The sequence below is a fragment of the Emys orbicularis genome, chromosome 3 (genome assembly GCF_028017835.1).
Source record: "Emys orbicularis isolate rEmyOrb1 chromosome 3, rEmyOrb1.hap1, whole genome shotgun sequence".
Taxonomy (NCBI): Eukaryota; Metazoa; Chordata; order Testudines; family Emydidae; genus Emys; species Emys orbicularis.
In genome coordinates this window covers 83966185-83994070 of record NC_088685.1, presented here as the reverse complement: position 1 = coordinate 83994070, position 27886 = coordinate 83966185, and the positions used below count along the sequence as shown (strand labels likewise).

General features: G+C 43.6%; 1 protein-coding gene across 3 annotated transcripts in view; it reads left to right on the top strand.

Moving 5' to 3' along the window:
• ATG5 (autophagy related 5) overlaps positions 1 to 27886 on the top strand; it is a 146737-nt gene that overhangs the window by 59643 nt on the left and 59208 nt on the right. For all 3 annotated transcript variants that reach the window (XM_065400723.1, XM_065400724.1, XM_065400725.1), the window contains exon 6: positions 22653 to 22747. In XM_065400723.1, coding sequence (XP_065256795.1) covers positions 22653 to 22747 — 95 coding nt within the window. The remainder of the gene's footprint in view (positions 1 to 22652; positions 22748 to 27886) is intronic.

Here is a 27886-nt window from a genome sequence, read left to right as displayed (position 1 = left end):
AGGATAAAATTCAATAAGAACAAATGCAAAGTACTCCACTTAGGAGGGAACAATCAGTTGCACACATACAAAATGGGAAATGACTGCTTAGGAAGGAGTACTGCGGAAAGGGATCTGGGGGTCATAGTGGACCACAAGCTAAATATGAGTCAACAGTGTAACACTGTTGCAAAAAAAAGCGAACATAATTCTGGGATGTATTAGCAGGAGTGTTGTAAGCAAGACACGAGAAATCATTCTTCCGCTCTACTCCATGCTGATTAGGCCTCAACTGGAGTATTGTGTCCAGTTCTGGGTGCCACATTTCAGGAAAGATGTGGACAAATCGGAGAAAGTCCAGAGAAGAGCAACAAAAATGATTTAAGGTCTAGAAAACGTGACCTATGAGGAAAGATTGAAAAAATTGGGTTTGTTTAGTCTGGAAAAGAGAAGATTGAGAGAGGACATAACAGTTTTCAAGGAAATAAAAGGTTGTTACAAGGAGGAGGGATAAAAATTGTTCTTCTTAACTGCTGAGGATAGGACAAGAAGCAATGGTCTTAAATTGCAGTAAGGCAGGTTTAGGTTGGACATTAGGAAAAACTACCTGTCAGGGTTGTTAAGTACTGGAATAAATTGCCTAGGGAAGTTGTGGAATCTCCATCATTGGAAATTTTTAAGAGCAGGTTAGACAAACACCTGTCAGGGATGGTCTATACTCAGTCCTGTCATAAGTGCAGGGGACTAGATGACCTCTTGAGGTCCCTTCCAGTTCTATGATTCTATGATTGTCTCAGTTCTATGAAACGATCAGAACACTAGCTTTACATGTCTTTTATGGAGAGCATGATTTAAATTTTAGGCCAACCCAAGTGGTGGTTCTTTTTAGGAATCTTCCATTAAATTGGACCAAACGTAGCGCTGAATGAAAATATTAATTAATATTGCTAAAAATATAACTAGTGAAAGTTAAAGAGAAAATACAGGTTTTTTAGTACAACACTTTTAAAAGCTGTGATTATTGTGAGTGGTTTATAGAAAACAGTAATTATGCTATGATTCTGTTCCTTCAGTGTCCCTCCCATCTACCTCTGTGCCTTCTGCAACTTCTGTTTTCAAATATCTGGTAGACATAAATACAAATTGAGGGATCTTTAAAAAATATTCTGTAAAACTACTATATTACTTTACTTTTTATTACTACTTCTTCCTACAGCGTTAGTAAGTTGTCTGAGGCATGCTGAGAGAAGCTGGAACAGGTTAATGAAATGGTATCTTAAAGCTTTCCTTTTTTGCCATTTCAGGTTTGTCGTTAAAATATTATATCTGTGTGTTTTGTTGCTGAAATGTTTGAATGGTGTTGGTTATCGATTACTAAAATTCTTGGACTTTTGTGACTGTTTTCCTCATGGGTATGGTTTGGTGTTTTTCTTTGTTAGAAGTATTTTTCTCAGACCACATTTTTCTTTAGAAATTAATATTTTATCATTTCAAGACATGGCAGTTGGGGTGTTTTATGGAACAATAATCAAATTCCTTTATTTGGCCTAGCTTAACAGCTGCCAAGATGTGTCATTGTTTGGCCATAATATAAATCTTGTTACACTCCATATTTAAGTAATAAGATGTATGTTTTCATATAGGAGCAATGGGAAGAAGTACAGTTGCTGTTTCTGCTTAAAGAAAAAAATTTACTTTGGCCTAATGCCTTGCATATCATCTCTTGACCTTCATCTAGATACACTGATGACCTAGAAGGGGGAAAATATATGGCCAGTTTCTAATGCAATAAAACAGAACTCATACAGTGAAACTTCAATACATGAGCTTGTACATTAAGTGAAGATAATTACAGAGGTTGTATCTGAAAAAAAAATGTTCAGGGCTTGACAATTAGGAGAATGTAACCTGCTGCTGTGTCAAATAATTTTTTAAAGTAACTGACCCATTAACATAGTTACATGCCTGCAACAAATTGACTTGAATCTTATTAATAACATTGTGTTATCAGCTGTTCCTCCCAAAAAAGTAGTTGTGGAACATTATTCAGAAAACTAAAATAATATAAACACTAAAGTTCACTAACTTCTAAATCCTCCATGTAATGTTGTTAATTTTTTCCCTGCTCTTTATCTTCCGTTTTGCCTATTCTGTGTTCATTTCTGGTTTTTCTGCCTCTTCTCTCCATCTCCTTATCTGTTGTTGAAAATTTCTTACTATGACTCTTCCTAATCTGTGTTGTTTCCCATTTCCCACAAGGCTCATTTTTTAAATTTTGTAAGGCCCCAGGGCAAGTTCTTTAACCCATACCTAGTTTTCTCCCATATAGCCTTGCCTCCCTAACCCTTCTATCTCTCTGCCCATTCCCACAAGAATACTTCCTTCTTGTTAGGTTTCTTTTCCCCTTCCCTCTGTCCCTATCTGGACTTCTGTTTCCCATATGTATACTCTCTCTCCTCCTTTGCATTGTCAACAAAAGAAAAGCAAAAACTTTGATATTATACAAATTAAAGTTTTAAAATTTTCAGAAGGAAAACTATTTAAAGAATGAACTCTTTTCCACAATAGGCCATTCTCTGTTAGGAAGGCCGTTCTCTGTAGCCTGTCTGGAATAGAGCAACGTCACTTTCCCTTGTAACAATAATTTAGATAATCATGTTTGTAACACATTTTCAAGCAGCTATTGCTTGTTGGCCATTTGTATCTTGTCTACAGTACACCAGCAGTTTTACTGTGCTTTGTAGATGTGATGAATCAAAGGCCTCTACATCTTATGTTCTTAAAACATTTGTAAATGGCCTCCAGAGAGATATAAAACTATATGAGAGTTCTTTGTCCACTGGAACTATGCCCGTTCCATTGTGATAAATGCCTTGGAGGGGGGAATTTAAAAGTTAAACTGCCTTCTTTTTTTTTTTTTTTTAAAGCCATGTTACTATACACTCTAATTTTAAACAGTGCTTTAACGTTTTCCTTATTTATATTAGGTGTCTTGTTTGCAGTTTGGACATGAAGAATTGTGATTCTTCAGCTTGGCTGCTCAAATTGATCCCAAAGGCACAGTTTCAGTCTGCAGTAAAGTTAAATATAATTTTCCAATAAATAGGCATAATTAGGTAATATAACCATAAGATGGCACCCTTAATAACAAGGTGTTATAGGCTTGTGAATTTCATGACTTATTTAATATTAATGAACTTAATTTCAATGTGTTTTGAATTTGCATGTTTAAAACCAAATTCACAGTTGAATAACTATATGCATGGGAAGCCTTCCTTTGTTGCTCTGTAAGTTCACTACTCTCTCCACTTTCAGATCTCTTTTCAAAACCTGCCTCTTCCGTGATGTCTATAAGAGATCAACCAATTAAATAATGGATTGAAGAACACATGGCATTAGTTGGCATTTACTTTAGAGGTCATCCCCTAAAGAATGAATGCCATGTATTAATGTAAAGAAGCAACAGTTTATTCCCATTATAAATGTTTGGTGAAAGTTCTGTCAATCAGCTCCATAAGATGGGATATGAAATCTATATCCTCGTGTGACACCATTTGAATCTATTTCTCTGCAGTTATTTAGCCTGAATCTTTTACCATGGAACAAATTACCTTCTAGTTCTCCATAACAGATCATTATCTAATACCTGGAAGTAGTCTGGAAATATCTGCAAACTTGCCAACTTCTCCGAACAGTGAGTTCACATTGCAATGCTCAGAGGTATCATCTGGACAATTTTATTTATTTATTTTGATTTCTTCAGTAATAAAACAGTTGGCAAGAGGTCAACATATCGTGGGGATTTTTCCATCCAAAAAAGTGATTGTAAGACTCCTTTATGAAAAAGAAAAAAACACTTTTTTTCCCCTACTTGTAGTAATGTAAAGCTAAAAGTGAAAGACGTCTCCATGCTCGATAACAAATACCTTGTCAGTATTCAGACATACTTTGTTAGTCTGAAAAGGGTAACAGCTAGATTGTAGTCACAGATAGGCAGGGCAAATTTTTATCTCTAACTCTTCCTATTCTCCATTACCAAAACAGCAGCAGCGTGATTGTTGGTTGTTTGACTCTGCATTTTTATGATACAAGAACAGGAACCCTGAAATAAATTTGTTAGTCTCTAAGGTGCCACAAGGACTTCTCGTTGTTTTTGAATGATTTTGGCACCCTTAAGTCTTACAGAGGGATCCTTCAATAGCCAAGCCATGAAAGAACTACCAGCTTTAAATTAAATGTTAATTCTATATATAATGCAATGTAAATATGGTTGATAAAGGATAAGTTTTAAATGTGATGCTTCTAGAATGTTTGCTGTATGCGTGAGGTCTTCTGGATAAAAAGAAATCTTCACATACATAATATGACTGTTTGGCTGAGCAGTTTAAAGTGATTTATAAAGTGTTTGTAACTAGCCCAGCAACAAGGTTAGAGCTACAACGGGAAGGACTGGTGCTGACTTTGGAGAAGGCTACTTCCCCTCTTCCCAGGTAGAGGCAATGTGTGCTAGGGGTCTGATCAATGGGAAAGGTGGGTATTTTTGATAGGAGGGGTAGATACCATTTTACCACATTGACTTCTAGGCATAATTCCATAGGATTGTTGGTGCTATGCAGTTTCAGAGCTAATTTGTCAATAGGAACATCTCATGGTCTGTTATTCAGCTGGCATCTTAACAGTCAGATTGATTTGTAATGGTTCTACCGAATACTTACTGTTACACATCACTGGTATGATTTACGTTGTCCAGATGTGCAGTACAAGGAACATAAATGCAATTTAGTTGCTTGTGAAAGAGAGTGAATTGAGTGACCTGGAAGGTGCAATCCTTTATTTCTACAACTAGTAGAGCTGTGACAGCAATAGTATAAGCTTCATAATTGTGGGTCACCAATGTCTCAAACTTGTTCTAGAGGAGCCACTCCCCAAAATTACTGCATGTCTCCATGCACTTTGGATCCTGGGCACCTCTACTAAGGCTGTCAAAGACAATTAAATGTTGTGTGCTGTGGACAATTGTACACTAGCTTCGATCACCACCTGATTTCACGTAGGCCAACTGTGATGTGTAGGACAGGGGTTGATGTAGGCCAAGGGAGAGGCAGGAGGTGGGTCATCTGGTCTCATTGCTTCCTGCATTTGTGTTATACAGGAGGTCAGATTAAATGATCACAACGAGAGATTGGGAGACGGGAGAGATTCCAGAAGACTGGAAAAGGGCAAATATAGTGCCCATCTATAAAAAGGGAAATAAAAACAACCCAGGAAACTACAGACCAGTTAGTTTAACTTCTGTGCCAGGGAAGATAATGGAGCAAGTAATTAAGGAAATCATCTGCAAACACTTGGAAGGTGGTAAGGTGATAGGGAATAGCCAGCATGGATTTGTAAAGAACAAATCGTGTCAAACCAATCTGATAGCTTTCTTTGATAGGATAACGAGCCTTGTGGATAAGGGAGAAGCTGTGGATGTGGTATACCTAGACTTTAGTAAGGCATTTGACACAGTCTCACATGATATTCTTATCGATAAACTAGGCAAATACAATTTAGATGGGGCTACTATAAGGTGGGTGCATAACTGGCTGGATAACCGTACTCAGAGAGTTGTTATTAATGGTTCCCAATCCTGCTGGAAAGGCATAACAAGTGGGGTTCCGCAGGGGTCTGTTTTGGGACCGGCTCTGTTCAATATCTTCGTTAACGACTTAGATATTGGCATAGAAAGTACGCTTATTAAGTTTGCGGATGATACCAAACTGGGAGGGATTGCAACTGCTTTGGAGGACAGGGTCATAATTCAAAATGATCTGGACAAATAGGAGAAATGGTCTGAGGTAAACAGGATGAAGTTTAACAAAGACAAATGCAAAGTGCTCCACTTAGGAAGGAAAAATCAGTTTCACACATACACAATGGGAAGAGACTGTCTAGGAAGGAGGACGGCAGAAAGGGATCTAGGGGTTATAGTGGACCACAAGCTAAATATGAGTCAACAGTGTGATGCTGTTGCAAAAAAAAGCAAACGTGATTCTGGGATGTATTAACAGGTGTGTTGTGAGCAAGACACGAGAAGTCATTCTTCTGCTCTACTCTGCTCTGATTAGGCCTCAGCTGGAGTATTGTGTCCAGTTCTGAGCACCGCATTTCAAGAAAGATGTGGAGAAATTGGAGAGGGTCCAGAGAAGAGCAACAAGAATGATTAAAGGTCTTGAGAACATGACCTATGAAGGAAGGCTGAAAGAATTGGGTTTGTTTAGTTTGGAAAAGAGAAGACTGAGAGGGGACATGATAGCAGTTTTCAGGTATCTAAAAGGGTGTCATAAGGAGGAGGGAGAAAACTTGTTCACCTTAGCCTCTAAGGATAGAACAAGAAGCAATGGGCTTAAACTGCAGCAAGGGAGGTTTAGGTTGGACATTAGGAAAAAGTTCCTAACTGTCAGGGTGGTTAAACACTGGAATAAATTGCCTAGGGAGGTTGTGGAATCTCCATCTCTGGAGATATTTAAGAGTAGTTTAGATAAATGTCTATCAGGGATGGTCTAGACAGTATTTGGTCCTGCCATGAGGGTAGGGGACTGGACTCGATGACCTCTCGAGGTCCCTTCCAGTCCTAGAATCTATGAATCTATGAATCTATAACAGTTTCTTCTGGCCTTGGTATCTATGAATTGTAAACAGAATTTGCTTGAAGAATACAGGAGGCTGGGTGGGGAGGGAGGTGCTCTCTGGCTTTGTCTACACTACTATGGTAAGTCGACCTAAATTACACTACTCCAGCTATGTTATTCACATAGCTGGAGTTGCCGTAGCTTAGCTCAACTTACTGCGGTGTGTACACCGTGCTGCGTTGACGGGAGATGCTCTCCTGTCGACTTACCTTAATCGTCTCGTTCCGGTGGAGTACCGGAGTCGACCGGAGAGCTCTCCGCTATCAATTTAGCGGGTCTTCACTAGACACACTAAATGGACCCCGCTGCATCGATCACAGCAGCGTTGATCCCTGGTAAGTATAGATATGGCCTCTGTGAGCCCTGAGGAAATGTGTGGAATATGCACAAGCCAAAACACCCTGCAAGTGACTGGGCCAGAAAGAAAGAGGTACTTGCAGTTTACATTTTAAAAAGCCACCTCCTTTATGTCCTTTGGTTTTGGAGACTGCTACATTAAACTCTAAGGCGTGGTTTACACTATGATTTTAGGTCGAATTTAGCAGCGTTACCTCGATTTAAGCCTGGACCCGTCCACACGACGAAGCCCTTTTTTTTGACTTAAAAGGGCTCTTTAAATCGATTTCTTTAATCCACCTCCGACGAGGGGATTAGCGCTGAAACCGGCCTTTCCGGGTTGGATTTGGGGTAGTGGGGACGCAATTCAACGGTATTGGCCTCCGGGAGCTATCCCAGAGTGCTCCATTGTGACCGCTCTGGACAGCACTCTCAACTCAGATGCACTGGCCAGGTAGACAGGAAAAGGCCCGCGAAATTTTGAACTTCCTGTTTGCCCAGCGTGGTGGAGAGCCCAGGTGAACACGCAGAGCTCATCAGTACAGGTAACCATGATGGAGTCCCAGGATTGCAAAAGAGCTCCAGCATGGACCGAACGGGAGGTACGGGATCTGCTCGCCATATGGGGAGACGAATCAGTGCTAGCTGAACTCCGTAGCAGTAAACAAAATGCCAAAACATTAGAAAAAGTCTCAAAGGGCATGAAGGACAGAGGCCATAACAGGGACGCCCAGCAGTGCCGCGTGAAAATTAAGGAGCTAAGGCAAGCCTACCACAAAACCAGAGAGGCAAACGGAAGGTCCCGGGCAGAGCCGCAGACATGCCGCTTCTACGCTGAGCTGCATGCCATGCTAGGGGGATGCAGCCACCACTACCCCAACCCTGTGCTTTGACTCAGTCAGTTGAGAATCACGAAACACGGAAGCGGGTTTCGGGGACGAGGAAAATGATGATGAAGACATTGAAGATAGCTCACAGCAAGGAAGCGGAGAAACCAGTTTCCCCAACAGCCAGGAGATGTTTTTCACCCTGGACCTGGAACCAGTAACCCCCGAACCCACCCAAGGCGTGCTCCCAGACCCTGAGGGCACACAAGGCACCTCTGGTGAGTGTACCTTTGTAAATATTACACATGGTTTAAAAGCAAGCCTGTTTAATGATTAATTTGCCCTGGCATTCGCGGCCAGTACAGCTACTGGAAAAGTCTGTTAATGTGTATGGGGATGGAGCGGAAATCCTCTAGGGACATCTCCAGAAAGCTCTCCTTGATGTACTCCCAAAGCCTTTGCAAAAGGTTTCTGGGGAGGGCTGCCTTATTCCATCCTCCATGGTAGGACACTTTACCACGCCAGGCCAGTAGCACGTAGTCTGGAATCATTGCATAACAAAGCATGGCAGCATATGGTCCCGGTGTTTGTTGGCATGCAGACAACATCCATTCCTTATCTCTCTTTGTTATCCTCAGGAGAATGATATCATTCACGGTCACCTGGTTGAAATAGGGTGATTTTATTAAGGGGATGTTCAGAGGTGCCCGTTCCTGCTCTGCTGAACAGAAATGTACCCCGCTGTTAGTGATCATCCCAGAGAATTGGGTGTGGGGGGGAGGGGAGGGAGGTTAGTTGTGTTTGTGCTGCATGTTAACCCGGAAACCGCAGCCCCTCCTTTTAAATTGCAAACCCATTTTAAATGGCCAACCCAACAGCCGCTTGGTATGGGAAATGAGGGCGCTGCTGTTTTTGAAACCATTCCCACATGTTATGAAGGTTAAAAAAGCCAAAAGACTGTGGCTTACCATGGCTGCCTGCAAGCCGAATTCTGTTGCCTGGCACTGCGTGAGTGATCTCTCACACCAAACCGGCAGGCCCTCAATATAAGAGAAAAAATGCGACCTTGTAACGAAAGCACATGTGCTGTGTAATGTGAACAGCAAGATTTAACGTGAAAGAGTGTACCCATTGTTCTCTAAAATGTGTCTTTTTAACTACCACCTCTCCCTTCTCCTCCACCAGCTGCAAATGTTTCTCCTTCGCAGAGGCTAGTGAAGATTAGAAGGCGAAAAAGGCGCACTCGGGATGACATGTTCTCGGAGCTCCAGATGTCCTCCCACGCTGACAGAGCACAGCAGAATACGTGGAGGCAGACAATGTCAGAATGCAGAAAAGCACAATATGAACGCGAGGAGAGGTGGCGGGCTGAAGAGAGCAAGTGGCGGGCTGAAGAGGAAGGTGCGTCAGCTTGCTGACAGAAGGCAAGAGTCGATGCTCCGGCTGCTGGAGCATCAAACTGATATGCTCCAGCGTATAGGTGAGCTGCAGGAAAGGCAGCAGGAGCAGAGACCGCTGCTACAGCCCCTGTGTAACCAACAGCCCTCCTCCCCAAGTTCCATTGCTTCCTCACCCAGACGCCCAAGAACGCGGTGGGGGTGCCTCCGGCCACCCAGCCGCTCCACCCCAGAGGATTGCCCAAGCAACAGAAGGCTGGCCTTCAATAAGTTTTAAAGTGCAGTGTGTCCTTGTCTTTATCTCCTCCCCCACCCCACCCGGCGCTTCCCTCCTCCTCCTCCACCCCTCCCGGGCTACCTTGGCAGTTATCCCCCTATTTGTGTGATGAATTAATACAGAATGCATGAATGTGAAGTAACAATGACTTTATTGTCTCTGCAAGCGGTGATTGAAGGGGGGAGGAGAGGGTGGTTAGCTTACAGGGAAGTAGAGTGAACCGGGGGGAGGGGGGGAGTGGATTCATCAAGGAGAAACAAACAGAACTTCCACACCGTAGCCTGGCCAGTCATGAAACTGGTTTTCAAAGCTTCTCTGATGCGCACCGCGCCCTGCTGTGCTCTTCTAACCGCCCTGGTGTCTGGCTGCGCGTAATCAGCGGGCAGGCGATTTGCCTCAACCTCCCACCCCTCCATAAATGTCTCCCCCTTACTCTCACAGATATTGTGGAGCGCACAGCAAGCAGTAATAACAATGGGAATATTGGTTTCGCTGAGGTCTGTCCGAGTCAGTAAACTGCGCCAGCGCGCTTTTAAACATCCAAATGCACGTTCTACCACCATTCTGCACTTGCTCATCCTATAGTTGAACAGGTCCTGACTACTGTCCAGGCTGCCTGTGTATGGCTTCATGAGCCATGGCATTAAGGGGTAGGCCGGGTCCCCAAGGATAACGATAGGTATTTCAACATCCCCAACGGTTATTTTCTGGTCTGGGAAGAAAGTCCCTTCCTGCAGCTTTTGAAACAGACCAGAGTTCCTGAAGACGCGAGCATCATGTAGCTTTCCCGGCCATCCCACGTTGATGTTAGTGAAACGTCCCTTGTGATCCGCCAGTGCTTGCAGCAGCATTGAAAAGTACCCCTTGCGGTTTATGTACTCGCTGGCTTGGTGCTCAGGTGCCAAGATAGGGATATGGGTTCCGTCTATCGCCCCACCACAGTTAAGGAATCCCATTGCAGCAAAGCCATCCACTATGACCTGCACGTTTCCCAGAATCACTACCCTTGATACCAGCAGCTCTTTGATTGTGTTGGCTACTTGGATCACAGAAGCCCCCACAGTAGATTTACCTACTCCAAATTGATTCCCGACTGACCAGTAGCTGTCTGGCTTTGCAAGCTTCCACAGGGCTATCGCCACTCGCTTCTCAACTGTGAGGGCTGCTCTCATCTTGGTATTCTGGCGCTTCAGGGCAGGGGAAAGCAACTCACAAAGTTCCATGAAAGTGCCCGTACGCATGCAAAAGTTTTGCAGCCACTGGGAATCGTCCCACACCTGCAACACTATGTGGTCCCACCAGTCTGTGCTTGTTTCCCTGGCCCAGAATCGGCATTCCACGGCATGAACCTGCCCCATTAACACCATGATTTGCACATTGCTGGGGCCCGTACTTTGTGAGAGGTCTATGTCCATGTTTATTTCCTCATAACTCTCGTCGCCGCGCTGCCGTCGCCTCCTTGCCTGGTTTTGCCTTGGCAGGTTCTGGTCCTGCATATACTCCAGGATAATGCGCGTGGTGTTTAAAGTGCTCTTACTTGCCGTGGTGATCTGAGCGGGCTCCATGATCCCAGTGCTATGGCGTGTGGGCTGAAAAAAGGCGCGAAACGATTGTCTGCTGTTGCTTTCACGGCAGGGAGGGAGGGAGGGTGGGGCCTGATGACATGTACCCAGGATCACCCGCGACACTGTTTTTGCCCCATCAGGCATTGGGATCTCAACCCAGAATTCCAATGGGCAGCAGAGACTGCGGGAACTGTGGGATAGCTACCACAGTGCAATGCTCCGGAAGTCGACGCTAGCCTCGGTACTGTGGACGCAGTCCGCCGACTTAATGCACTTAGAGCATTTTGTGTGGGGGGACACACAATCGACCTTATAAAAATGATTTCTAAACAACTGACTTCTATAAATTTGACCTAATTTCGTAGTGTAGACATACCCTAAGGGACCTTAATTTAATCTTGACATTGAAGGGGACTTTGTATGAGGTGAACCACTTCCAAGACTGAACAAAAGAAAATCTTCCTTTGTTAATTTAAAATGAAGGCTTGGTGACACTACTTTAAAGGGCTGGAACTGATTGAGGGGAAAATGTCTGCTGGATGGAGACTTCCACACCATGATATCCCATCAGGTGCTAATTTTTTGAGTCACTAGCAACTACATTGGAGTCAAACAAGTGAATTTATATAAGGTGAAAGGCTTTGAATCCCTTTATCATTCCTCCTGAGCCACTCGTACCAAAATGCTGTCAGACTGCTGGGTTGAGCAAGGTAGATTACTAACAGCTGTGATAAGGAAGTATGCATCTGCATTAACACATGTCTATAACATATCTGCACTGTTTGTCCCACAATACTGTGACCCAGAATGCTGCTTTGGTATTTTGCAGTTAATTTTTGCTATTACAAGAGGTAATAGCTTTAAAAACTGAAGAATTGAACAAATGTTTTATGCAAACTACAGATTTCATAGAATCATACAAATGTATGGTTGCAATGGACCTTGAGAGATCAGCCAGCCCATCCCACTGTGCTGAGGCAAGACCAAGTATGCCTAGACTGACCCAGACAGTTGTTTGTCTAACCTGTTTCTAAAAACCTCCAATAATGGGAATTCCACAACCTCCCTTGGTAACCTATTCCAGTACTCGACTATCCTTACAGTAAACATTTCCCTTCATATCTAACCTAAATATCCCTTGCTGCAGATTAAGATTACTTGTTGTCCTTCCTTCAGTGGACATTGAAAACAGTTGATCACTGTCCTCTGTATAACAGCCCTTAGCTTAGTTTACTCCTGGGGGAATTCTGTGACACTATGTGTGGAGAATTCATGTCCCCTGCAGATTTCTTTGCTTACCCATAGAAAATGACTGGGAAGCAAAGGGAAGCTGCAAGAGCAGTCACACGCACCTCCCCAGCAGCATGGGCACATTGTTTTGGGTGCCTGGAGCAGTTGGTTGAGATCCCCATTCTTACCAGCTGAATTGATTCTCCAGACTTCCTCTCTTTGGTGACCGCCCTTATCACTTCCAGCAGGCTTGGGAGTTATTCACTATGGACAAGTGTAATCTGGAGATCATTTTCACAGGATACCCCATCCACTTTGCTTTTCTTCCATCTGCCAACCCCCCTTCCCCGTCCCTCTTCACAGACCACTCTCATGAGAACCTGCTATGACAGGAAAAAGACTCTCTCCTACTCCAGAGTGCTATAGAACTGGTTCCTGTGCAGCAAAGAGGGAAGGGGTTTTATTCTGGGTATTTCCTGATTCCAAAAAAGGACGGCAGTTGGAGACCTATCCTAGATTTAAGGCCTACTCAACACCTTTATGAAGGCACAAAAATTCTAGACCCCCACCATAGGGCAGATGAACACCTCAAGAAACCACTCTGTACTTCAACTTCCTGGAATATAGGGCAGTCAGATACACCTGTCTCCAGTTTCTACCACTAATCAGGGGCACACATAAAGCTCATAACGGAGAACATGTCATGCATGTTCTGTATCAACCAGCAAGGAAGGGAAAGATCCCCCTACCTCTGCACTGAGCCTTTCAAGCTTTGGAATTGGTGAATGTGCAATCAGTTCGCCCTCACAGCAGCTTACCTTCCAGGAGTTCAGAGTGTGACTACAAACACACTCAGCAGGCACTTCTCTCAAGCCACAAGTGGAAGATAGATTCCATCATACTTCACCACATATTCCGACAATGGGGCACCCCTTGAATAGACCTGTTCGCCACGGTGATACACAAGAAATGTGCCCAGTTCTGGTCCAGAGGTGGGCTGGGTCTCTGACCCTTGGGGGATGTCTTTCACCTTCAGTGGTCGTTGAGTCTGCTGCATGGGTTCACCCGACTCCTCTAATATCTAAAGTCCTACTCAAAATAAAAAAGGACAGAACCAGAGTTATTCTAATAGTTCTAACCTAGCCCAGACAAACATGATTTCCTTACCTGACACAGCTGTTTACTCAATGATCACTGTCCAGGCTGTTTACTCAATGATCACTCTCCAGGCTACTCCTAATCTTTTCTCTTAGGAAGGCAAAAAGAGCCTTCACTTCAGTCTTGGAGTTCTTCGCCTCAAATCATGTCTGGTTGATGGGTCATAGGTAAGGCTAAGATGTAGTCACGGGTATTTTTGGTAAGTCATTGACAGGTCACGGGCAATAAATAAAAATTCACGGCCCATGAGCTGTCCATGACTTTTACCAAAAATACCCCTGACTGAATCTCTACTTCTGGGGCCCCACTGCCCCTGTTCTGGGGGGAGGGGTCTGGCTCCAGTGCTGGGGGTTGACTGCCCTCAGCCGCTGCTCCCCGGGACTACTCTCCAGATGGGGTGCCTACAGGCACCCCTGGAGCCACTGCTTGAACCACCCCGAGACCGCTGCTGCTCGGGCGGTCCCCAGGACGTCCCTAGGACCGCTGCTTGGGAGCTCCCTGGAGCCAGCCGCACTGGTCACTGCTCAGGGCCACCCGAGCAGTGGCCAGTGCAGCTGGCCCCAGGGCAGCCCCTGGGATCGCTGCTCAGGCGCTCTCTGGGGCCACCCCGGTCCGCGGGACCAGCCAGACCAGCCACTGCTTAGGCGGTCCCTGGAGCCAGTTGTCCGGGGCCTCCCGAGCAGTGGCCTGGGTCACTCCAGCAACGGCTGGTCTGGCTGGCTGTGGGGCACCCAAGCAGCTGGTTCTGGAGTCAGCCGCACCAGCTGCTGCAGAAGTCACGGAGATCGCAGAAAGTCATGGAATCCGTGATTTTCGTGCAAGAACCGCAACCTTTTTCATGGGATTAGAAACAACCTGTTCAGAGGAAGTAAAAAGAGTGCTGTTACACAGCAGAAAACAGTCTACATGCTACACTTAATTACAAATGTGGATGATATTTGCCTGCTGATATGACGTCAAACACATTCCACCAACAACCTCATCTCTGTCAGATACACTGGACTACATCCTAGAACTAAAAATCTCAGGGCTATCCCCAAGCTCCATTAGAGTCCACGTGGCAGCCATCACGGCTTTGCATTCTCCAATAGAAGGTTTTTCTCCCACCCAACAATGAAGCTTGGAAATCTCATGAAGCTTGGAAATCTCTTTTTCCACCAGTCAGATGTCCTGCTCCAGTTTGGGACCTCAATCTGGTTATTAAATGCATTACAAGATCACGGTTTGAACCAATGGCTACCTGCTCGCTCCTCCATTTATCGATGAAAACATCATTTCTGGTAGCCATCACATTGGCTCAACGAGTTGGGGAAATAGTGGCCCTTATGGCATACCTCCCTTTCACAGTATCTTTCACGTTATGGCCACACCCCAAGATTTTACCAAAAATATCTTCTGAGTTTCATATTAACCAACCCATTCACCTTCCGATCTTCCACCCTAAATCTCACCTAGGCAAAGAAGAGCGCTGTTACCCACACTTGATGTCAGGAGCGCCCTGGACAAAACCTTTCCGAAAGACTCCCAAATTATTTCTCGGGCGCAGACAGATCAAAAGAGTCTGCAATCTCTAAACAAAGACATTCCAAGTGGCTAGCCGACTGCATTAGTTGTTGCTACCAATCTTGTCATTTCCAAGCACCCTCAGACATATGAACTCACTATGAGGTCTGTTTCTGCTTCTACAGCCATGACTTAGATCTCTATATATATGTTTGTTGAGCACTATCCAATAACTCGTGGCTCTGCTTTCCAATGCTGCATTTGACTCGGCTATATTTTATTCAATATTGGACTCAGCACTGTAGCCCCACCTCTTTAAGGGGAACTGAGTGGTAGTCACCTACAGTGGAGCACCCATAGGGACACTACTTGAAGAAGAAATGGTTACAAACTCTGTGCAATAACTGTGGTTCTTCAAGATGTGTCCCCCTATGGGTGGTCCACTACCCTCCCACCTTCCCCTCTGCTTTGGAGTTTCGCGGTAGAGAAGGATCTGGGGGCAGTTTGCCTGCACAGTGCTATATAACAACAGCACAGAGCACAAGACTGAGTAACGTGTATGCATGGGCTGAACATGCATTGCTATGAGAAATTTCCAATCAAAGGCACAGGAGGCACAAGCACACCTGGAGTGGAGCACCCATAGGGGGGACATCTCGAAGAATCGTAGTTACTGAACAGGGTGGGTATCCATTTTTTATGGGGTTTAGATGTGGATGGTAGGCAAGTTCTGGCACAACCATGCATGTGGACCCATATCCAGTCGCTAGTGTAGACATAGCCTACTGTCCCCTGCAGGGCCATCCCTAGCCATTTTGGTGCCCTACGCAGCCCCCCCAGCGGGGGGGGGCTGGACCCAGGCCTCTGTGGGGGGGCAGGGGGGAACCACCCCCCAGCACTCACCGGTGGCACGGCTGGGAGCCTGCGGAGTGGGCTGGGGCCGGGTCACTCCAGTTTCTGCTGCCGGTGAGTGCAGGCCTGCCCCCTGCTGCAGTCCTCAGAGGAGTGGGGGCGGGGCTGGGACGGAGCAGGGGTGGGAAGAGGCGGGGCAGGGACAGCAGGGGTGGGGGCTTTGGGGAAGGGGTGGAGTGGGGCCATGGGGAAGAGGCGGAGCAGGGGCGGGGGCCATGGGGAAGAGGCGGAGCAGGGACTGGAGCAGCACTGGGCTGGGGCAGAGCAGGAGCGGGGGCCATGGGGAAGAGGCGGAGCAGGGACTGGAGCAGCACTGGGCTGGGGCAGAGCAGGAGCGGGGGCCATGGGGAAGAGGCGGAGCAGGGACTGGAGCAGCACGCAGCTGCTTAGGGCACCAAGAAATTTGGTGCCCCAAATTTCCTCTCGCCCTACGCAACTGCGTACTTTGCATATGGGTAGGGACGGCCCTGGTCCCCTGTACAAGGGGGAGGGTGAGAGGATTCAGCAGACTAACCTGAATCCTAGGGATAGACTGAGGAGAGTCAACCCTGAATTATGGGTTATCTAATGGGAGCCCTGTAACCCCTCCACTGGACCCACTTAAATGCCTAGTATGGGGAGATGGAGCAGATAATATTGGGGAATGGTGCTTCACTGATAAAGTTGTGGCCTAGTGCTTAAATCCATCCCTGTGTCTGTCCCCATTCACCTGTGTGTCCTGCCCGAGTAACTGCAGCTCCTAAGAGAAGCAAATCTAGTATAAAATTAGCTAGTCCAAGGGTAATAAGAATATGATTTCTTCATTCCAAGTCAACAGTCTTCCCAACTAGAGAAAGTATATATTTACAATTGCAGTTATTCCTGTGTGTGCCTTGAAAGTTCTCTTTTAGGGTATGTCTAGACTAGTTTTTAAGCTCAAATTAATCTAATTTCCAGTTTAACTTGAGTTAGCTCATCTGGATGCTTCACAAATTTTGTTCCAAGACACGCATGTCTCAGCTAAGCCACAAATATGTGTCCTGGTAGAAATATTTACCAAGTCTCCAAACTGGCATTTAACTGGCAGTTGATCAAGTGAGTTAACTGTCAGTCAATTAATTTACTATCTTCCACTGTACGCAGTGTAGTTGTAGCCGAGTTGCTCCCAGGATATTAAGGAGTCATGGTGGGTGAGGTAATATCTTTTATTGGACCAACTTCTGTATGGGCTTCTGCTTAAGGGATTCAGCCTATGAGGACGAGTATCTAGGGCATTTTGGAATACTTACTAAATCTGAAGTCTTCTGGCCTTTCCTTAAGTTCCCTAAAGGTTCAGGTTTGATGGGATAACGTGATTTTAGTCAATAGGTCAATAACTTGCCATCGCTGGTAACTAGTATCAATGGTCAATGCGGGTCTGGCTGGAGAATCTTGCCCACATGCTCGGGGTTCAGCTGATCGCCATATTTGGGGTCGGGAAGGAATTTTCCTCCAGGGTAGATTGGCAGAGGCCCTGGAGGTTTTTCACCTTCCTCCGCAGCATGGGGCAGGGGTCGCTGGCTGGAGGATTCTCTGCAACTTGAAGTCTTTAAATCATGATTTGGGGACTTCAACAGCTGAGTCAAGGGAGAGAATTATTCCAGGAGGGGAGGGGTCAGCTTTTGTGGCCTGCATCATGCAGGAGGTCAGACTAGATGATCATAATGGTCCCTTCTGACCTTAAAGTCTATGAGTCTATCTGGCAGATACTTCTGCCACTCACTCCCCATTTTCAAGGGGAAAAAGTGTTTCTCAAGAGAATTGCTCACCTGATTCCACCTGTAAAAGCATCAGTTCTGCTTTGGGACCTTAACACAGTGTTAACTACTTTCATGGGGCCTCCAGTTGAACCTTTGGCAACTTGCTCCTGGGCATGTTTGTCCCAGAACAGTGCCTTACCATCACAGACCCTAAGCTTTTGATAACATCTCTGCCCACTTACCTATCCTGGATCTTTGCAGCGCTACTACCTGATACTCCATACATACATTCCCTCATTACGCCATCACAATGACTTGGAGGGAGTATGTGAACGTTGGCAAGGTCATACTTCGGTCACTGTTTAGACTCTGAGCCCCACTGCCTGTGTTACTGAGTTCAGTATTTCAACCAGTTGTGCACCTACTTTATAGTAATTTAATCTAGAACACATTTCCCTAGTTTGCTTATGAGACTGTCAAGTGGGACTGTGTCAAAAGTCTTACTAAATTCCAGGCGCTTTAGTATATCATTTCTACCTGTCAAAGAAGAAAATTAGATTGGTTTGGCACAATTTGCTCTTGACAAATGTGTTGACTATTACACATCCTCGTATCATTGTCTAGGTTTGAACAAATTGTTTAATTATTTGTTCCAGTATATTTCTGATATTGATTTAGGCTGACTGATATATAATTCTCTGGGTCCTCCTTTTCCCCCTTTTTGAAGATAGGTAATATATTTGCCCATTTCCAGTCCTTTGGGACTTCAGCCATCCTCCATGAATTCTCAAAGATTATCGCTAATGGTTCAAGAATTGCTTTGCTGTTTTCTTAATTACTCTAGGGCAAAGTTTATTAGACACTGCTGACTTGAATACACCTAACTTAACTATATACCATATTCTTTAACCTGTTCTTTTCTTGTTTTGGCCTGAGATCCTTCCCCCTAGTTGTTAATATTTTTTTTAAGCATCAGGTCTCAATCTTTTTAGTGAAGATTGAAGCAACCACAACAAAAAGCATTATACTAGACTAAAATAAAAGGACAAGATTTTTAAGACTATGGGAAGGGTATCCACTCCCATAGGAGCACTAGAAAAATGTATTCCTCCATAGCTCTTTCACCGTCTCCTTACTATCTTTTTACTGTAGCCTTAAATGCTCCTAGGCATTGCAGTAAAGTCTATCATTTGTATCTAAGCACTGAAAAGGTAAATTAGATCTATGTGCTGATGTTGGTTTGGTTTAGCTTGTTTTCTGGTAAGATGTCAATGGATAATATTGGTTGCTTGAGACCCACCTGTGGTTCAGTCCCTTACATGTCTTAGTTATTTCACGTAGTATGTTGCCATAATGGACAGGTGTTATCAACTTAGTGAAGGGATGCAGTCAACCATCCTCAAATCGTTGTGTATTGCTGGGCTTCTAAGACAATCTTACCCAGTCTCTAACCTCCCATTGATAGTGGACAGCGGTTATAGTGAGGAGGTCATCCTCCTTCATGTTCTCACTTATTGAAATAACTTGTTTTCCGATTGTAGAGTAAGTGTCTGGAGTCTATTTCAGCCACAACCTTTGCATGAAAAGCCACGTGTTTAGACATGGTACCAAAGTATTTCAGTTGTGCACTTCACACAGGCTGTGCCCTTACCGCCTGACATTGAAACAGCACCACTGCTCCACTGACCACAAATTTAAGTTAATTCCTCTTATGGCTTGTAGCAATATCTTGATTTTAGTAAGGCTTTTGACAGAGTCCCACATGACATTCTCTTAAGCAAATAAAGGAAATGTGGTCTAGATTAAATTACTATAAGGTGAGTGAAAAACAGGTTGAAAGACTGTACTCAAAGAGTAGTTAACAGGAGTCAGTTCTTGGTCCAGTGCTATTCAATTTTTCCTTAATGGCTTGGATAATGGAGTGGAGAGTATGCTTATAAAATTAGCAGATGACACCAAGCTGGAAGGGGTTGCAAGCACTTTGGAGGACAGAAGTAAAATTCAAAATGACTTTGACAAATTGGAGAACTGGTCTGAATTCAACAAGATGAAATTCAATAAAGACAAAGGCAAAGTACTACACTTAGGAAGAGAAAAAATCAAATGCACAACTACAAAATGGGGAATAACTGGCTAAGTGGTAGTACTGCTGAAAAAGATCTGGGGGTATAATGGATCACAAATTAAATGAGAATCTGCAGTGTTGTGCAGCTGTGAAAAGGACTAATACACCTCTACCTCGATATAACGCTGTCCTTGGGAGCCAAAAAATCTTACCGCATTATAGGTGAAACCGCGTTTTATCGAACTTGTTTTGATCCACCGGAGTGCGTAGCCCCTCCCCCCCCGCCCCCGGAACACTGCTTTACCGCGTTATATTCAAATTCATGTTACATTGGGTCGCGTTATATCGGGGTAGAGGTGTATCATTCTGGGGTGTTTTAACAGCAATGTCGTATGTAAGACACAGGAGGTAATTGTCCTGCTCCAGCACTAGTAAGGCCTCTGCAGGAGTACTGTGTCCAGTTCAGGGCAACCCACTTCAGGAAGGATGGGAACAAATGGGTGCAAGCCCAGATGAGAGCAACAAAAATGATAAAAGGTTTAGAAAACCTGACTTATGTGAAAAAGTTGTGGAATCCCCATTGTTGGAGATTATGAGAAACAGGGCAAAAAGTTGTCAGGTATGGTCTAAGTCAGCGTTTCTCAAATGCGGTCACTGCGACCGCATTCGGCCACCAGGGACTTCTTTTTTTGTGGCCACAGCTTCATAGGCGGTGATTTGGGGCGGGGGGGGCAAGTAGCGTCTCCTCCCCTGGGGCTGCCAGCAGGGGTTGGGCCCTGTCCCCCTCTGGAGCCAGAAACGCTGGAGGAGTAGGCAGCTGGTGTGAGTTCCCCACCTTCCTGGGGCTGGTGGGGCTCAGGCTTCTGGCTTCAGCACTGGGGTGGTGGCAGCAAGTTTGGCCATGGAGCAGCGGGCTCTGGTCCCTGGCCACAGGGCTTCAGCTTGACCCCAGGCTCGCCACCCTTCCCATCACCACTGGCTCCTGCTGCCTCCCCCAGCCCCTAAGCTGCCCCCCCCCCCCATTGCGCCTGCTCCCCGCTGCCTCCTCTGGTCCCCCCTATCCATTGCCCCTGATTCCCTACTGCCTCCCTACCCACCTCCCCATCCAGGGCTTAATTTGTCCCCCAGCTTGCCGGGGCTGAGTAAATTCGCTGTGAAAAGTGATATTTGTATGTTTGTTAATATCACTTTTCACTATCTCCCAGCTAGCTAGCAAGTTTGCTGCTGTGAAAAATATTAACGAACACACACATGCCACTTTTCACAGCAGCAGACTTACTAGCTAGCAAGTCTAAAACAAAAAAGCAACCAAAAGAAACAACAAGAAAAGACAAGAACATGAAAAGCACCTTATTTTTGTTTCTATTCTATTTAGGTCCAGTAAAGAATAGAGACAACAGTACATTATTTTGATTATTGAGTTTGGGGGGAAAAAAAAACCCTACATAAATAAAATACAATGATTTGGACATATATATGTGCATTTTCCCACCTAAAGTTAATTAAGTATTTTAGGAAAAATTGTCAGAGCAGCCACCAGCAAGAGTGGGTGGCCGCACATTGAGACCACCAAAAAATTTGTTGTGAGAACCCCTCTAGGTTTACTTGATCCTGCATCAGCACAAGAGCTGGTCTTGATTATTTCTTGAGGCCCCTTCCAGCCCTATGATTCTATAATATGTATCAATCATTGGTAGCTTGTTCAGGATACAGATAAACCTTTTTTGCCTGGATTGAATCACAGTGATCATATTAGGCCTGTCTAATTGGAGTTACTTTTGGTTCCCTGTAACATGTTGGGTTTAAAAAAAAAAAAAATTAGACCTTGACTGTATTTGAGATCAAGCTGAGCATTGTTGCATTGGGTATATGTGATAAGATACAACATATATGCCTTAAGAGAGCCATCTGTTGTGTCTTAGGTTGGCAGTTGATCATGACTTTGTGGCCCCTAGAGCACTGATGTCTCTATATCTCTCTGTACTTCTTAATAACAAACCTTTCTCAATTTTAAAGGTATTTTTCAGTATGCTCGTGATTAGCTCCCCACATGTCGTCTCCCTCCTACCCTTCCTTTTTTTGGTATTTGTTCTGCTTGGTTGATCTTATCTGAATATCCTCTTTGCCCTTTTAAAGTGCTTTCCTTATCCTATTTTAATTAAGACATTTGTTTAACATATTTTAATGCTATTGTGTTGTACAGCACTGTGTGCTTTGGCAAAGAGGGAATGTATGCTCTCTGAAACTACTTCATTGTTTCTGATATTACCAACATTAAAACCAGTTAACTTTTAATATAAATTACTGTGTATAATATACAAAAATCAATGTGTGTGTGTTGAACATATTAAACTTTTACTTTTATTCTCAGGTTGTTCCATCAAAATAGTACACATTTCTTCTGTGATTTTGCTGTTTACAAGTGCTTCCATATTTACCAGAGTAGATTATCCTAAAGGACCTTCTCTAACTGCAAATATCAAGAGACAAAAATAAATTGTCTCCATGTTGCTGCTTCTGCTCTTAAGTCCCCTGTACTTTGCACCTGATTTTTCCTCTCAAGTTAAAAAAGCTGTTAAATATGAAAAAATGGGGAGCAACGAGCAGTAGTAGCAGAGAGCATTAGCAATATCTGCTTCTGGCTGAAATAGCAGCATTGTTAATGCTGTGTTACACAGTATTTCTCTACCCTTGGAAGAAGCAGAGTGACATGAAGTCAATTTCTCTTTAGTTTCTGACAAGTCATCACATTGTGACTGTGGTGGGACAACGTAGATTACCTGCTCTGTTTATTTTCAGCAATGGGAGGGCAATTCCCCTTCTTGAGGCTACAGAGGGAACAAGAATTATAGGGGAAAAAACCTACTCACAGGCAAAAATTCTGTGATAAAAGGATTAGATGCTCCATTTTCCCGTGTGTATGATTGTGCCTATCATATTTCGTGTATCTTTTTCAGTAAAGAAGCATATACGTTATTAATTGCTAATAATAAATACAACTCTTACTTTCACAGACAAATTTGACCAATTTTGGGCCATAAATCGGAAACTCATGGAGTATCCTCCAGAAGATAGTGGATTTCGCTACATCCCATTTAGAATATATCAGGTAGGAGACGACGTGAAAAGCCTCATGTTTTACAAAACTGTTGTCATGCTGAGATCTGTCAAATGTAATAAAAGTAAACCAAATGAAATAAGTCCACTTATTTTTAGCTGCAAAGTAAAATTAGGTGGTCTGTTTACTCACATTTGCTGGGCTGTTCAGTTGCATGAATTAACTGAGGAAATAGAAGAAAGTCCATAGAGCATGTTACTCACGCTTGATCCTAATAAGTAATTGCTGCTCATTGTGCCAGAAATAGGTGCGCAATACACAAAAGTATGCTAAGTGCTTTACAGACAAATAAAACAAAAGCATAGCCTGGGTGTTTAAATTCATATCTCTGCTAGACACTAAAAATCATGGTCTTGATAAAGTGACTGGATTTATGACTTAATGCAACAGTCTGTAACCCATTAACCCCCCTTTTTTGTCCTATGACTACAGAGGAGTTATTGGATCACTTCATCTTGAATGGTCTCTTACAATAAGTGTTAACTACCTATGCTAAAGGATCAGTTCCACCTTGTATTCAGGTGTGACAAAGGGCTTGTCTACACATAGAGCACTGCAGCGGCAGAGCTGCACTGCTTTAGTGAAGAAGCAACTATGCCGACGAGGGAGCTTCTCCTGTTGGTGTAGTTAATCCACCTCCACGAGAGGCGGTAGCTCTGTTGCTCTCCTGTTGACATAGCGGTGTCTCCCCCGGGAGTTAGGTCGGTATAATTATGTTGCTCAGGGTTGTGGATTTTTCACACCCCTGAGCTATGTAATTACAGTAGAACACCAGAGTTACGAACTGGCCAATCAATCCCACACCTCATTTGGAACCGGAATTACGCAATCAGGCAGCATTAGAGACGACAAAAAAACAAAAGCAAATACAGTATAGTACAGTGTTAAATGTAAACTAAAAAAAAAGGAAAGCAGCATTTTTCTTCTGCATAGTAAAGTTTCAAAGCTGTATTAAGTCAATATTCAGTTGTAAACTTTTGAAAAACAACCATAATGTTTTGTTCATAGTTACAAACTTTTCAGAGTTACAAACAACCTCCATTCCCGAGGTGTTCATAACTCTGAGGTTCTACTGTATACTAATGTTAGTTTGTAAGACTTAGGGTATGTTTACACTACATAATTTAAGTCAACGTAAGTTACATTGACATACAACCATCTAAGGCCTTGGCTACACTTGCGAGTTACAGCGCAATAAAGCCTCCCAGAGCGCTGTACCTCACTCCCCATCCACACTGGCAAGGCACGTACAGCGCTGTGTCTCCGCAGCTACAGCGCTGCTGGTACTCCACCTCCCCGAGAGGAATAACATTTGCTGCACTTTGGCTACAACTCCCGGGTTTCAGTGTGAACGAGGAGTTAACTTGCTGCGCTGTGATAATCCCCTTATCAAGTGGCCACTCTTCTCATTGTTGTGATCGCCTGCAGGTATGCTGCAGGAATACGGAAGTGCCGCTCCGTTTCAGAGAGAAAAAGCAAACATTTTGCTGTTTGCTTTGAGTGAGTGAGTTGAGTGAGTGAGAAGCAGGGGGGGCAAGGGGGTCTGAACTTACAAGACAGCATGCTGACACACTCTCAGCACCCCAAAAACCCACTCTCTCTCCCCCGAAATACACACAACACACTCCCTGTCATACTCCACACACCCCCATTTGAAAAGCACGTTGCAGCCACTTGAACGCTGGGATAGCTGCCCATAATGCACCACTCCCAATGGAGCTGCAAGTGCCGCAAATGTGGCCATGCCACTGCGCTGTCAGCGCTTTCCCTACTCAGCTGTACGAAGACGGGTTTGACTCACAGCGCTGTACAGCTGCAAGTGTAGCCATACCCTAAGTAAATCAATTGCTTTTGCATATCCACACTATGGTCCTTGTGTCGGTGGTGCATGTTCTCACGGTCAGTGTTGGGCATTGTGGGAAGGCTTCTGAAAGACAACAACAGTTGATGTATGCACCGCAGTGTCTATGCTGACACTGTGTCAACCTAACTACATTAGCTTAAGCGCTACGCCTCTCACAGAGATGGAGTTAAGTCAGTGTAGTGGGGAAGTAACATCAGTGGGAGCTACATTTTAGCATGGATGCTTGCGGAGTTAGGTCATCATAAGCTGCCTTATGTCGACCTAACTCTGTAGTTTAGACCAGGGCTCAGCCTCTGAGTACCTTTCCCAGACCTGAATAAGAGCTCTGTGTAGCGCAAAAGTTTGTCTCTTTCACCAACAGAACTTGATCTAATAAAAGATATTACCTCACCCACTTTGTCCCTCTTATAGACAAATAAGAAATTATCCCTACTTGAAGAACTTGCTGTAGTATCTGCCCTTGAAGGCTCCACTGTACATAAAACAGGTAGAGTTCATCCTCAACTGAAGAGCTGGAGGCAAGCATTTCAGGAGGAACATCTTCCTCAGCCTCTGCATAAGCTTCTTCTTATATTCTGTCATTATAGGCCCCATGAGAGAGCAAGTGGTGTAGGTAGTGTCTGAAAAATTACTCACCTTGCTAATTTCACTTGGGATGTCTGTTGCTCTTATCTGTTCTAATAACACTACTTTATTTTGAAAAGACAAGTTTTAACACAATAAAATATTACTTAACTGTTCTTATAGCATACTTAGTATGTGAATTTAATGTGTAATATTGAAAAAGGTACACATTTAAGTAAGCTCAAAAAGGAATTGAATTAGGTTATTAGAAATTTTCAGTGATGCATTTTTCATATCTTTGTGATAGCTGGTAGTATGGAACTGCCCTGCTACTATTGCAGGAGTCAGAAAATTTTTTGTAGTTCATATAGCGAGCAAAGCCAATGCTAGTCAAAGCTAAGCTAGTCAATGACATTGGGTCTGCCTCCCAGCTTGTAAAGACAAGAACAACCCACACTTAGATTGTTGCACGCTAAAAAGTAGCAGAAGTAGTTCTTTGTTAAAGTGTAAAATTGTAAATTGTGGTGGCTGATTCAGAATTAAAAGTTCCTCCCTTTGCAAACTATACAAAAATTGTTTAAAGACTGTCTATGTACTCTAGTCAGTCTGTTTTATAAACCTCTTCACGTTAAATTACGCATTTACCTATGTCATTCTGAGAACATAAGAACGACTATACTGAGTCAGACCAATAGTCCATCTAGCCCAGTATCCTTTCTTCTAACAGTGGCCAATGCCAGGTGCTTCACAGGGAATGAACAGAACAGGCCATCATCAAGTGATCCGTCCCTTTTTGTAAAAGAAAATGTAAAATGAGTTTGTCCATTTTCTGCTGTTTGCACTGTATGATGATTAATAAATTGAAAAGCAGATTGGAGAATTTATGGGATATTAATCTGGTATTTCCGAATTTAATAAATGACTAGTTGAGTAAATTAGTTGCTTTTTATTTTTAGTTCCAGAAATGTTGGTTTACAGAATGTTTAAACTAGATTTAGAGACTGTAGCTACATTTAGGGATCATAAGACTCTTTGAGAATTCTCCTTATCTCCATCCTTCCACTCCAAACCTATCTTATTTGTTTATTTCTAATGTAAGAATACGATTAGTCTCTTTATTTTTGCCAAGGAGTTTTCTTTTAGCAGAATGTTAAGATTCTGGAGAAAAGTCATGGAATTCTTTAATTTTTCTTTTCTCTGTGCCTTCTGCTTTCTTATGGCATGAAGTTTGGTGTTACGTTTTGAGTTGAGTTTAAGGTACTGTTGTATACTCATCCAGAATTCAGTTAGAAGGGAATCAGTCAATTGTGCTATTTTGATGGTCTGTCTTCATAAATTACATCCAAAATGTATACTGTAAATGATTGATGGTGTTGAAGTTCTACACCTGTCACTATAAAAAGGAGATCTGTTAATGTTGAATGTATCAGTATTACTTTATACTGGATCTAAATGCTTTATTAGAATTTGTAAATCTAAAGAAGTATACAATTGTTTTGTAGTAACTTTGTGTTTAGATTTAATTAAGACAAATTTACTGTCATAGTGAAACTTTAAAGATTGAGAACGGAAGTCACAGTTATTTTGTGAGCGCTATCAGAAATTTTAGCAGATGGTAAGCTCTGTATGTGTGCATCAAAACCTATAGATGCACTTTTCTCCTAGCATCGTCTTTGGTCACTGACTAATTTGTTGACTGCTTGGTGCTAAGAAATGTTTTCGCAGCAACAGAAATGGACTCATTAAGTGGAGATAGTGCTGATTAAATAATGTAGGGATCCCATACCCCGTATAAAACCGATTTTATATCTTTGCATGTAAAGCCCATATTGGCATTGCAAACAGCCCTTCATTTCGCTTCACAGAGACACATGCAGAATGTTTCAGGTTGAATGACAAATTCTGTGGTTTAGATCTGGAAGGATAAGCAATGAGGCCTAATCCTGCCTTGTCTGTTGAAACAGTGGGGAGTAGAAATGCAGTTCATTGTGTCCTCTGCCACAAAGAATCATCTAGCTGGGACAGGATTCCTTGCGGGTGGGTGGGGGGGCACAATACTGTGTGTTGCATTATGCTGCTTCACATTGCAGGGATAATGTGCACAGCCACAATCTGTCAATTAATACTTGCTAATGATGGCAATATATGTATTTATTGGATTGGGTGAACCAGATGATATTGGGTGGGATTTTCAAAACCCAAACTATTCAAAACTGTTCACATTGAATTCACACCAGCATGACCTTAATTTTGCTCTTCTGGAGCTGGCAGTACTCATTGGGCATTACCTACATATACTCTAGTTGCATGCACTGTTGGGTATAGTTGTACTGAATGGTGGAGAGATTAATTGGAGTAGGTTGGTAGAGCTGTGATAGTGATATGAGATCTGTGTTTGAGCCTCCATGTCAGTGTGATCAGAGGAAAGAGGAGCATGTGTACCTTGAGGGATCTAAGATGCATTATTTCAGCACTGAGTTGTGGAAGTTGTGTCAGTAGCAGGGTACAGGGGTCATCTAACAAAGGGGATTGTCAGCAATGAGGTGGGATATGAGAGCAGTCTGTGGTTTTAATGATTGGTAAGTGAAAGTATAATGTTAGATGGAATCCAGTAATAAGGACTGACGGAGTTGTAAAATGAGAGTAAAGGAAGTTGTAAATTAACACTACAAAGTTGTTTCTGGGGAGTAGGCTCAGCGTTT